Source organism: Triticum aestivum, chromosome 5A, assembly GCF_018294505.1.
Source record: "Triticum aestivum cultivar Chinese Spring chromosome 5A, IWGSC CS RefSeq v2.1, whole genome shotgun sequence".
In the NCBI taxonomy this organism is placed as follows: domain Eukaryota; kingdom Viridiplantae; phylum Streptophyta; class Magnoliopsida; order Poales; family Poaceae; genus Triticum; species Triticum aestivum.
The window spans coordinates 579,950,721-579,963,930 of NC_057806.1; the positions used below are offsets into that span (position 1 = coordinate 579,950,721).

The 13,210-nt window shown below is 44.0% G+C and overlaps 2 protein-coding genes across 2 annotated transcripts; both read left to right on the plus strand.

Annotated features, from left to right (window-relative positions):
• Nucleotides 1-3,281: 3,281 nt before the first annotated feature.
• On the plus strand, nt 3,282-6,146 carry LOC100859940 (DNA repair protein XRCC4; the record flags this gene model as incomplete). The annotated part of the gene is given in 4 exon segments (XM_044526923.1): nt 3,282-3,676; nt 5,181-5,309; nt 5,619-5,741; nt 6,064-6,146. Coding segments are annotated over 4 exon segments (632 nt in total), but the record flags the coding sequence as incomplete, so codon positions are not given.
• A 206-nt stretch (nt 6,147-6,352) lies between these two features.
• On the plus strand, nt 6,353-8,088 carry LOC123104966 (uncharacterized). The gene is made up of 3 exons (XM_044526924.1): nt 6,353-7,106; nt 7,216-7,331; nt 7,944-8,088. The coding sequence occupies exons 1-3, from the start codon at nt 6,835-6,837 to the stop codon at nt 7,994-7,996; spliced, it is 441 nt and encodes a 146-aa protein (XP_044382859.1). The 5' UTR covers nt 6,353-6,834; the 3' UTR covers nt 7,997-8,088.
• Nucleotides 8,089-13,210: the final 5,122 nt, after the last annotated feature.

Here is a 13,210-nt window from a genome sequence, read left to right on the forward strand (position 1 = left end):
GGGATCCGGCTTGCCTGCTCCCTTTCCATGCTCCCATCCGTGCTCCCACCTCATCCAACGGTTGTATTTTTTTTCTTTTTTTCTTTCTAATCTAATCATCTCCCCCTGATTTTAAGGGGGTGGGGCCGGGCTTTATTTTGTTCTAATCAAATCAAGCCACGTATGCAGGAGCACGGATGGGCACACGGGAGGGGAGCAGGCAAGTCTCGTCCCCCGGGGGGGAGGGGGGGTTGTGATAACATTTTTGAAGCATCGATTTTTTTTGCCAATTCTTCCACAAATGTCAACCGATGATGAAACTTTGCAAGCAATCAAAACATTTGTCAATAATTCTCTTAAATTACGCGGTGTCCTGTTTTAAGACTACGATAATTCATCCCTCGGTCTGGTTAGGTCTTTTCATGTTTCATTCAAAATGTATAGAAAAGACAGATATAAATTTTACCAAGTTTGAGAAAAAAGCTTTCAATTATGGATATATATATAATTTCCATCTTTTCTTCCAGAATGAAATCATGACCAAGAGTCATTGTTCCGTTGTTTCAAACCACAAATGTTGCTGGACTGAATCAACCTACGTCTACTCATTGGAATATTTTAACTTACTCATTGTGTTGCCGCCTCTCAACTTGTCATTTTCTTTGTGTTTCATTGTGGGCACTCGATGTTGTGCAATAGTGTCCGGTCTGTTCATTGAGCTGTACTGTTCATTACTCTGATGATTTTTAATTCCACGTAGAAGATATCAATATTAATATCGCATCATTTGAAAACAACTTCTTTTATTGAGGACTGCATGAATGTATCTATACTCCCTCCTTTCCGGTTTATAGGGCTTATCTCAAAAGTTTAGTTTTTCCATTTTATGAGGCTCAATTTGGTTGTTTTCCATCACATGTTCAGACTTCAAGGTGCATTAAATCATTGCATGCAAGTATTAAGAAAAAACTGATCAATGCATTGCAATTAATGCATTCGTAAACATAATTTTTTGAGGAAAACAAGAGCATTAATTGGGTGCTTTTGCAAACTACAAAAAATATTCCACCACTCATCATCTATCTTGGTTGGTGAGATTTTTGAATTGAGCCTGATAAACCGGAAAGGAGGGAGTACTTCTTTTTTCTTCTTCTTTATACCATAAATGCTGGCTCGTATTCTAGCGTTTTAACATGTTTTCTTGGTGACTATGTGAACTAGTATTTACTCTATTTGCACCGTTCTAGCAGTTGTAGATGTAAATACCGTAGGCACAATTCATGTGCACAACATGACATTTCTTCAATTTAGTTTATCTTGAATGTATACAGCCTTACGCTTGAATTTTTTTTTTTGAAAATTTGTGCACCTACTATCTATAGTTATTGCATCTGGAAAACGAGTTCCTGCTGGTATTGTAAATTTCTGTTGTAATCAGCTAGACAAGACCGGCGAAATATCTCTATCTCTACTACTATAGTACACGAACTTTCGAACATTTGAATATGCCTTGCTCTCCCTTGTTTTACCCGCCACTTCCCAAATAGATTCATCTGTAGACGTCAACTCTATCAAATCGGACGGTATGTGTCATCCGGATTCGCCACCCAATCAATCCCGCCAAATCTGAAAACCAGTCACCTCTTCTAGGGAACTCCACAACACACGGAAGCCTCCAGACTTCACATGTATCTCTTGCGCCAGTGCGTCAGAGCGACGGAGTCGTGGAGGCATGGAGTGTGCCGCCTGCCAGCGTGTGCTGTGTGCGGCCTTGGCTGCCGGATTCGGGCGCTGCCGTGCCTGCTGATGACGACTGGACGAGGCGAGCGCAATTGCCGGATGGCCCGGTCGTGCGGTGCGCCGGCGGCGGCGTGGCAATCCGCTCTGCTCCACAGCCGAGTCGGCGTGGCATGACCTTTGGTCGACATTCGGCAGGCCCGGGGGGCAGATACGGGAGAAGCGACCGGCGCCGTGGCGCACCGCTCGATTGTGTTCTATTTTGGGAGAACTCTCCTCGACAGCCAGAGGCAGAGACCTGGTGTTGACGTTTTCATTTCTTGAGCAGTCTGCTTACAGTTGGCCCAGTGGCAAGCTTCAAGGCCCGTATGCGTATAGCTGATTGTCAGCCCAAAACCATAAAAGGCAGGACGTAGAAGGTCGAGCGATTACCCCTCAGTTTCTCAAAAATAAATAAAAATAAAGCGATTACCACTCAAATAAAAAAAGGTCAAAAAAAAAGAAGGTCGAGCGGAACGGCTATTCTCACGTTTTTGCATGAATTTTATGATGCTACAATGCATATACATGTATTGTACTCCCTTCGTAAAGAAATAGAAGGGCGTTTAGATTTTATACGGAGGGAGTATATATGGACTTATACATATCCATCTTTTTTGCAAAAAATATCGATACACATGGTATAGAAAGCATTAATTCCATCTATGTCCAAGTGATGTAGAATGCATGTAGATGATTACTTTTTGAAAACAAATTGACCCCATGATGTGATTTACTGTTTTAAGAATATTAACAACAAGTTTGTCAAGTAAGTGTTAACCAAAATTACTTTATACATGTTTTGCAAATATAAGAAAATTAAATCTTGTTTCCATGAACATTGTAACTCTGACATGAGGCAGCGAAGCTAAAACTACATATAAAAAGTGTTCCATTTATATTTAAAATTCTCATGCTTGTGTGAAAAAATGTAATTAAGAATGCACACGTGCAGAGCACGTGCCTTCGACTAGTATACTCTAGTCTGAGAGAAACATTCGTTGAGAGAGAGAAGGAAAGAAACCGAGCACCTCCTCCGACTCTGACAGAACCACGTCACACCTCCTCCCATTTTGGTAGAATAATTCGAGGCACACGATCTTTTATGGAATTCACAAACATTTCTTGAATCACGAACAATTTTGGAATTCATAAACGGGTTTTGAAACCATGTTTTTTTTAAATCATGCATGTATGTAAAATTCATGAACATTTATCGAATTTGTGATAAACCATGATAAACGTGAACATTTTTTTGAGATAATCACGCGAAGCTTTATTTATCCTGAAATAATGTTTACATGTACAAACACAAGATTCAAAATCACGTGAACATTTTTTGAATCTGTGAACAAATCTTGAAGACTGGAACATTTTTCTCTTGGGCTTGATGCATGCGCTCGAACCACACACACACAGTAGTACACACCTCTGTGATGTTTTCGCTGGTGGGCTTGTTTTCTTGGGCTTTCAACATAAAGTGTTGCCGGTGCACATGCATCAAGCCCTAAATTTGAGAGAAGCAGCCCAGAGGGCACAGGCCAGACCAGCCTAGCCCACAGTCAGCCCTTCCTCTGCCCGTCGTGCGTTGACTCAGCCGTCGATTTCCTCTCGCTCGGCGACCATGGCGGCGGCGCCGAGGCACAGCTGCGCGAAGCTCTCGGTGGCGGTCGAGGACCCCAAGGCGCCGGGCGGCGGCGGCATATTCGTGAAGGCCACGTGGCTCCCCACCCGCTTCTCCCTCGCCGTCACCGACGGCGCCGGCGCCTGGGTCGCCGACGCCTCCGACGCCGAGGTGCGCCTCCGGGCCGAGCAGTGGGACCAGCCCGTCTCCGAGTACCTCGCCCTCGCCGAGCGCTACCTCGCCTTCCACCAGCCCTCCTCCACCTACTCCTTCCACGAGGCTGGCGCCGGCCGCAGGGTGCGTTCGGCTCTTGCCCCCTTCTCCTATCTCCGTTGCTATATGGATGGATACATGAAAAATGTAGGGTTAATCCGAATAGGTTCCTAATTCAAGAGCAAGTTGGAATTCGTATAGCTGACTTCATGTTGTTTGATATATGTGAAGTGTCACTTTTCTTCACCGCTTATTTCACTAATTTTGTCAATTATTACCGAGTAGTATTTCCCATGTAAGATGTAAAAATATTGCTCACCCAGGAGTAATGTACTCCCTCCGTCCCAAAATAAGTGTCTCAACCTTAGTACTCCCTCCGTTCCATAATGTAAGATGTTTTTTTTAGTCTAGTGTAGTGTCAAAAAACGTCCTACATTATGGGACAGAGGGAGTACAATTTTATTTTGGGACAGAGGGAGTATCATATTAGCCAGTGTTTATTGACCCAAAAAGTAATTAATATTGACATATCATGGGTTTCATAGTGATAGTGGTGATGGTGATGTGCTTCTTTTGCACCCAATTTGGGGAGCAATTTCTGATGTTGCTGTTGCCAATGTACTACCCATCAAGAAAAGGCTTATCTCTCCCCCACACCACCTGAGTACTGACTTCCATTCAAGTTTTTGGACTTGGGTCTTCCTAGTTTGCGAAGCAGTTGCAAAGTTAAACTACACTTGCTTGGTTTCATGGAAAGGGCGGTTGTAGATATAGATGGGTTAAAATTTGAGAAAAATGCCGATTTGGTATTAGCTGCAAGTCATTTGCCAATACAAGTGTTTAACCATATATATTGTACTAACTATTTATACATTTCAATGATGTGTCAGTCCTTTCTAAACTTAGCATATAAACAATGACTTGTTCATTAATAAAGAAAAGTTAATCTAAAAACGCATTTGTAGTGTCTGCTTATCACTCCCTTTAAGATTGACGCACATTCTTCATTTATCGTTGTCTTGATGCCTTAATAATCTGTTTGAGTCTTTGAGGTACTGTTATTTTCAATTTACTCACATGGTATTCGCAAATCGAACTGTTATTTAGGTGCTGGCTTACTGCCATCCTGAAATATGGGCAATGTCGAAGATTAATATGTTTGAAACGGATAGTGGTTTATACAATCATTACTTATGTTGAAAGGGGGTTCACAAACATATTAATCTAAAAAAATGCCTAGGTAGTGTGTACTCATCACTGCATTTAAGAGTGATGCACATAGTTTATTTATCGTTGTCTTGATGTCTTAGCAATCTGTTTGAGCCTTTGAGGTACTGCTATTATTTTCAATTTACTCACATGGTATGCGCAAATTGAACTTTTATTGAGGTACTGGCTTACTGTCATCCTGAAATATGGGCAATGTCGAAGATTAAAATGTTTGAATCAGAGAGTGGTTTATACAATCATTACTTATGTTGAAAGGGGGTTCTTCGTGCTTTATAGCTTATGGAAGGACATCCAGATGTCCTTAATTATCTTTTTTCCTCTTTTATTTTCTGACATGTGGCCTTTGTCTACCATTTAGTTGTCATGGACATTCGAAAAACAAGGTACCAAGCTGGAATGGCGTTGGAAACTGCAGCCGGCACCCCACCCACAACAGACTATTGCTGAGGTCTTGGATTTTCTTATGGATGCAAATATACGCTTGAGTGTACGTCCCTTTGCTCTGTACTTCTTGCATTTATAGTTCTGTGGTATTCTGAGTACTTGGCAATGTATGTTGGGGTGTAAGTGGGCTGACCGACGACCCGTTTACATGCAGTTCATTCACTTTATGCAAATAGCAAATAACTAGATGGGTCGTTGGGTCGCTCAACTGCCCATACTTGCATCCATAACTGCATATGAATATATTGAAGAGTCATACATATATAATCATGATTGTGGGATTAATTGTTTGTCAGGATATGTCTGAACTTTGTTACCTAAATTTTACAAAGATGTAGTTTTGTTTATTCAGGAAGAGGTTGTCAGGAAGACACAATCATTTGAGAAGGTCAAACAAGAAGCTGAGAATTGCTTGCAACAGAGTGAAAGATTTAACACCGAGAAGGCTGAGTTTGAGCAAGCCTCCTTTACAAAGGTACAGTTCCGTACATCGACCTGTTCCATGTGCGCCTGTCGCTAGCCATGTTTTGGTATGCAATTTGGTACGGAATTCGCATCAGTCTACATATCCCTGTTGCTTCTACAGGAAGACTACTAGTCTACCATCACAGGTCGTTGAGCGCCACGTTTTCCTAATCATCAATTAATCAGAGTTATCTGCTTTCTACTGTATTGACTTTTAAACTCCAGCCTTATTCCCATTCCGTTCTGAATTAATTATAAATCTCCTGAAGGCTTGTGTTTTGGTCTTGTTATGCGCTGCTCAGTGGAACTCACTGTTGTGCCGTTGCTTTCAGTTCGTGGCCGTTCTGAACTCGAAGAAGGCCAAGCTGAGACAGCTCAAGGACAGAATCGCGGCGCTCGAATCCGCCGACAAGGCTACAAAGGAGGAGGAGGAGGAGGAGGAGGAGGCGGGCCACTCCACCGACAGGACAGAGCCTATCGAGGAAGGGAGCGACAAAGATCACAGCGTCAACGACGAGCCCTCGGAGACGGGCAGCGGCGGCGACCCCCACAGCTCCCCCGAGAAGTCCGCCGCCGCCGCCACCTCCAGGGGCCGGAGGGGGCGCAAGAGGACGCGGAAGTGAGTGACCCGGACGAAGCAAAAAAGCTACTCTAGCCGCCGGACGGGCCCGAGTGACCCCCGTGTCGTTTAATTTCATTTCCTCGAGTGTCCTAGTCATGTAGCAGCACCTTCGGCAAATGATCTTCACGTGTTTTGTGCTTTGCTTAGAGGATGATGGGCGCCGAATTTAATTATTTGTGAGGATGATGATCGGATGGCGGCGGCAGTTGTATAGTTGTTTTAGTGCCACTAGCTCGTAGTTAATGGGGAACAGATGCATTTCTCCACATGTGTTTTGGCACACGTAATACTACCATTTTCATTCCTGAGGTTGTGCCTTTGCCTGAAGACCCGTGGAAAGTCAGAGCAGGCATGTGTTTCTCATTGCGCGACGCCTGAACTCCACATGTCTGACGGTAGTGGCGCTTTCGCTTTCGGCCCGTCTGTTTCACGCTTGGAAAATTAAAGGAAAATTACGAGGCGTAGAACAGTCTTTGGCCGCATGTTTTTCGTGCATCTGGGTGGGCATGGCAATCAATCAGTGGGTCGAGTCTCCGTTTCCTGGAGTCAAAGCTTCCCTGCCCAGAGTTCAGACTCTTTCCCCTCTTGCCTCTTTGCCATGGACCGAATAAACATGTGGATTCCACGCGGGAAGACACTCCCTGCTGTTGACCGCCTCCTCCTCCCCCCCTCCCGCCATTCCATTCGGGGAAGGAAGGAAGGAAGAAGCATGGCGGAGCAGGCAATGGATCGGGAAGCAAAAGAGGAAAGCAGGTTAGGATTGCATCTTCTCTTTGATGTCGGGATTGTGGTTTTTCTTCTTCGGGTGATTTTCTCTGCTGCGTCTTCTTCATCGCGTTTCTTGGTTGGTTGCGCTCTTCAGGTGCTCGATCGCTTGCCGGACTGGGACCGGGGATTCTTTCAGCGGCTTGGGGGCGGCGAGCGGAGCAGGACATCCTTCTCGATCCGTCAGCTGGCTTGGATCAGATGATATACTTGGTGAGAGCTTTGTTTTCGTCGTCAGTCATCACCACGTGCTTGTTCATTAGATTTCTGTTCTCCTTCCTTGGGATTCTTTCGGTGGGTTGACTCGTTTCCGGCCCTGTTTGCTTCCATCCGGACGGCCTCTCTTTGATTCTCTTGGCTGGAATGCACTCTCGGGTCTCCCATCTTCATCAAATTTTTGGGACGGTCTAAACGCAGCTTGAAAAATCATTAGGAAGTCTAGAGCTTTGAATCGTTTACTCGCATTAATATCCTTTGATTTCCCAAGGAAGATTAAGGGCTTATGTTTTGCTACGAGGGTGCAGTGTTTTTCTGCCTTTTCACCGGTTCTACATCTCCAAATTGGCAGTTCAACGCCGCAGTGATCTGATCTTCCTTCGAAATAGTTTTCTTCGATTTTCCTTTTAGTGTTGTTTGCACTGAAAGCCATCCCTCCAAACATACCAGCTGAGAGAAAAAACACCATATATCAATTTTTGCCTGTGTGCGTAGTGGAAATCCGTTGAATTTATTTGCCTGTTTTGATCTACCATTCCATTTACAAGCAAAATCTTTTCATTCTTATGTGTATCTTTGTATCTAATTATGCCTCTGAAAAATTGGCAGAGGTGAAATCTGAAATGGGTGTGAGTAGAATCGCTCGGAAGGAACTTCGCTGAGGGAGCTCACAACTTCAGCCTGTTTCCTTGGAGCTGGAATCGGTTAATATGTCTTGCTCAGGTACTTCAAACTCTAAGAACTTCTACTTCATGTGTGCTTTGTGACTCTCCTCCTGAGATATGCCATCTGACTGGATATTGCTTCTACCTCGCAATCTTTAGTGAGCCTTTTCTTCAAAATAAGAATCAAAGAGTGTTTATGGTTTCAGAAAATCCATGAAACATTCTAATATGTAAATTTTGTACTCCCTCCGTAAAGAAATATAAGAGCGTTTAGATCACTATTTTAGTGATCTAAACGCTCTTATATTTCCTTACTGAGGGAGTAATACACTAGGAATCTGCAAAATTTCATGGGAAAATGTTTGTGACTTTGCACAGAAAACACAAAAAAATGTGATTATCTGTGATAGCAGGCGCCGTTGCTATCGTTTGCTGTTTTAGATCACTGTATTTATAGTTTTTTTTATGTCGGACAGATTTGAAAAGATTTTTCACACAGAATTGTGTGGAATGATAGTGTGTTTCTAATGATAGTCCTGGCAGTCTAGACGTACACCAGAATGACTAGGATCGGTCCAAGGAGCTGGACGGTTCAGGAGAGTGTACTGCCTCTGCTTGAAGCCACTCGGTTTATAGGTCGTACTATCCGGGGTGATTACCTGGAGTGTCCGTGGCATGGCATGTTGAGATAGGGTTGGGTTGGTGTGAAGTCCCCGTCCGACCATCCAACTCTCTATCCAGCCTCTGCCCCAAAGTAGCTTGGTTATTATCCCAGGCTGTCCGGCAACATGTTTCACTGGAGCACTTTGAATGTATTTACTAGCTTGAATCCCTAGTAATAGGGGTTTGTGGGCTGTCTAAGGCTAATAGCCCGAATCGTCCGTATGTGTGATTCTCGTAATAAACGACTAGTTTTTTTTACTTAGCTATATATATACCTTTCTCCCCCACGGAGTTGACTACCCTGCAAGCAAAACTTCAGATCTAGGACCCATTGCTATTCTCCACTATCCCTTGGCGCCATTTGAGCCATTTTCTAGGATTGGGAGAGAGATTTGGGAGGGGGTTGGGAGGTAAGTTAAACCAAGTTCAGATCCAAGCCTTCCCCCTCCTTTGACCAAAAGATTTAGCATCTGAGCAAATTTCCAAGCCTCCCTTGATCTTGTTACTCTTGGAGGCTGGATATTCCTAGGAGATTGGTGTCACTCGTGAGCTTCTAAGTTGTGGGTTGCCCCAAAGTTTGTGAAGGTTGGAAGTCACCATCAAGACTTACCCTAATTGGTTGAGCTCAGGCTTTGTTGGACGAGCTTAGGGAGAAGAAGACGAGACTTGGTATCGCATGATGCCTTGTTTGGTCCACCTCTCATACGGAGTCTCCGAGGACGTGAACTTTGGGTTTCATCTTCGTCTCTATGCCCACTTTGCTTATCCTTTTCCTAGCTCCCTAAAATCAACTAAGAAAAGACAAAAAAATGTAGTAGCTTCAAACCCCCTCTAATTGACATCTTTGATCCTTTGCCATCCTAGTGTGGCCATTGTGGCCAAGGCTGAAGAATTCATGGTGTTTGTCTTTTGTGTGTGGACTCCTGATTTGGTGAAATGTTATCAAGAACTCCAGTCTAAATTCATGGTAGCAGCGGTGATGGTGACGCCGGGTTTGTTTTGGTTAGTGGTTCGCCTATTTCATAACTATCGTGCTTTTGATGTTCCATACGAATGATCTGGCAATGAAAACCGCGGTTCAATATCCGGGCCACAATGAGTTCGGCTAATTTATGTTGCCACCTGTTGGGGCGGTCGACTCATGCAGCTCTTAATTGATGAGGTACAACTTGTGATATTTGGACTTCTACAAGACTACAACCTTTTCAATAGATGCTCAGAGGAATGTTGAGATGCAAAAGACAAAGTTGGAGACCAGATAAATTTGAAGTGACTTCACTTGGGGCCACCATCCTCTCCCTACCGCAATCATCATGCTACTGTTGCAACTTTAACCTAAAAGATGGTCCCACCCTATCCCCATGACCTAGCTGGCTCCTCTATGCAAGCAACGTAATCCAAAGTATAAGTGGCAGAAATAGACAAGAATGAAGGTGAAAATCGCATGAGTCGAAGAAAAGACCGAACGATGGCGGTTGATCACTGCATGCTAGTATATGAGATTTAATGGTGTCTCTCAGTGTATTTGGATGATAGTGAAGGAGGGTGCAAGGATGCATATATCACTTTTAGCTTGCTCTCTTCAAGATGAAAGTTATCCCTTGTTTGACAAGAACATCATGTATCACGCACTACCTCACCACTTAATTTATCCATTAAATTTCCTTACTTGACTCGATCATCATCCATAATATTGTGTGTGATGGTGTTTTGTTGACTACATCGTGAATTAGGTTATTCTAATTTTCTTTGATATGCCTTTTACTTATACTTTGATACACATTCGGTCTTACGGTCAGTGACCCTCACCTCATATTCTTTTGCTTATTGGACCCTCATATTCTTTTGCCTATCGTCCACATACCCAATTTGATACTATGGGATACAAGACAAGGTTGCAGCAGACAAATCTCACAAAGAAAACCACAATGCCAATTCAAATGCATATATGAGTGATATATCTCATTTTAAACGGTGTATGTTCTTGATGTAATGTTGGAGGAAAGAAAGCACCTATAAGTAGGGGATCTGCCTTAATCAAGAGGCTCACGTTAATGATCGACACTGACCAAAGATGGGGCAGTGCTATTTGGTTTGAGATAACCCTTTATCACCCCTTGCACCTATATCCTCAAAGTGAAAATTTAGGGCATAGATTGAAGGGTTTGGGATCACAGTTGTGCATCTACAAGACCCACAAGATGACACATGGACTATGGCAAGGACAACATCCAAGAGAAATCACATCCTAACAAGGGGCATATGAGCATATTCAACAATCCACACTGATTGAATGGCTGCCATGTGGTAAGATGGAATGTTCCTCATTGGGCAAACAAGAATGTCATGGTTGGGCATGCTTGCCCCCTATTGAGGTATGAGGCTGGTGTGCGAGGGACCAATGACGCCATGGTTGGGCATGCTCCAAGATAACCGAGATTGGTGAGAGTACCCATAGCGCAACGTGTGGTATCTCAGCATGGCCAAGAACACACACGGATACACAAACTCAGGAGGGACAAAGAACATACACAGATACACAAACTCGGGAGGGACATATAAATCAATGATTCGACCTATTCCACACCAGAGATTATTGACATCGTCGTGTGTGCAATTGTGCATGTGTGTATAGATCTTTATTTTGTACAGAATGGGTGTTGGACTCATTTGTTTTGTTATCGTTTTAACCCGACCTTTGAGCTAATAAAAACCCTCCTTTTAAAAAATGCATACAACTTCTAACTCATTTGATAAAGCAATACAAGTCTTGACTTGGCGGTGACTTGGTGTGTATTAGGGTTCTTCTAATCCCTAGTTAAATGTTAGTTTTGTGATTCATTAACATAATAGCTCCATATAAACAAAAGTATTTTGCTACATGGGAAGTTTCGTGGCTCTAAGAGCATCTACAATCGGATTGGGTAAATTCGACCCCCTAAATGTTTGAGGGCGCGTCCGCGGACAGCTCCGGCTGGCCCCTCATTTGTCCTCCCGGACAACCATACCCCTCATATGCAAACCCTCGTATTCAGGAAAAGCCATGCACGTCCATCATATAGCATCACTTCATCACGAACTCAACAATTCAATAAAGCAACATAAACCACAATTCAACACGTGCCAAAATAAAAGTTAAGAACTCATAGATAGGCGATACAAGAATGCATACTCTTTGCGCGCCGGTCTCCTTCTTCTTCATGTGTAGCAACTTCTTGCTTCCCTCCTCCAAGAGGGTAGCGTCCTGCAACATGATCCTTGAATCCTCTGCATCGCTTGCAGGCTTCAACCTCTTTTTGCCGATCTCAATTGTTTGTATTGTCTTCTCCTTTTCAAACTCTCATTTAGCATAGTTCTCTTGCTTCCAAGTCTATCTTCTCTCTCTCTCAATGCTCAACTTCTCTTTCGCCCTTTCTCGGTCGAACAACACCATCTCCCTTTGAACATCCAAGAAGAGGTTGTACTTCTCCTTCTCCTCCTTGGCGAAAAAATGCTTGTCCATGCCACAAACATTTTCTTGCCGCACCATCATGCACGGCCCTCTCCTTCTCCCACTCATTTCCCCTCACCTGCCAATTCCTCTTTGGCACAGTTGGTTGTTCATCCCTCCACCTCTCCACTTTGCTTGTCGTCGTCATCCAATCCAACAGATTGTTATGAGCTTGAGCCATTGTTCTTCTTCAACTTCTTGGTGGGGGTTTTTGAGCTCTGTAACGACAAGTTACCACTTCGGTTTTCCATTCAATTTCAACCAACAATGGGACAACCTGAATGGCTTGCCCTTGTTTTGGTTGTACAAATTGGATCCATGCTTGTGGCCAACCAAGATTCACACAACACATCTTCATGGCTTGTGAATGTCGGACCTCTTGCCTTTGCTACCTTCTTTTTTTAGTGTGCGATGTTTGCCCAACATCAAACATAGGGGAATTGGTATCACCCATACCATTATGCCTTAGTTCTTGACCATCATTTATCATGTTCATAAAAAAATATGCATCACAATTAAACTACCATCCCTAAATTGATCCAATTGTATGTGCAACAAACGAACCAAGCCATACAATGGCATATGGGTCAAAATTGTACCATGTCTTGGCCAGCTACTTCATTCAACAACACGTGGGCATGCCCAACGCCGACGTTATCCGCTGCCTTTGGAGTTGGGGCGAGTTGTACGCCATGTCTATGGTGGCGTCCTCTAGCATCCAGCCATCGAGGATGACCCCATTCGGATGTTGAAACGGAGACGGGAACACCCGACGACTTGTTCCCTCTTGCGGGTAGGTGGGACGACACAGAAGTGGTCGCCAGGCCAGATGCGCCCAAGTTCATGTCCGCATGCTCTTCCCCGCAGCTTCCTTCTTCACAGCTTACTGGACGCGCTACCGAGCATGCGACTCCCTCCGGGTGATGTTCTGTGCATTGCAAGTGACGACGGTAGGGACCAGCACAGACTTTGCTGAACCATCGTCTATGGCGGTGGTGGGAGACGGGGTTCTCGGTGTCGAGATCGGACAATGAACGTGGACGGCGACATAGACATGG

Bases quoted from the DNA above. Each gene is read 5' to 3' on its own strand.
- LOC123104966 (XM_044526924.1), top strand. From the start codon at position 6,835: ATGTTTTTCGTGCATCTGGGTGGGCATGGCAATCAATCAGTGGGTCGA. The intron at 7,107-7,215 runs GTTAGGATTGCA...TGCGCTCTTCAG, and splicing joins GAAGCAAAAGAGGAAAGCAG to GTGCTCGATCGCTTGCCGGA. The intron at 7,332-7,943 runs GTGAGAGCTTTG...AAAAATTGGCAG, and splicing joins TGGATCAGATGATATACTTG to AGGTGAAATCTGAAATGGGT.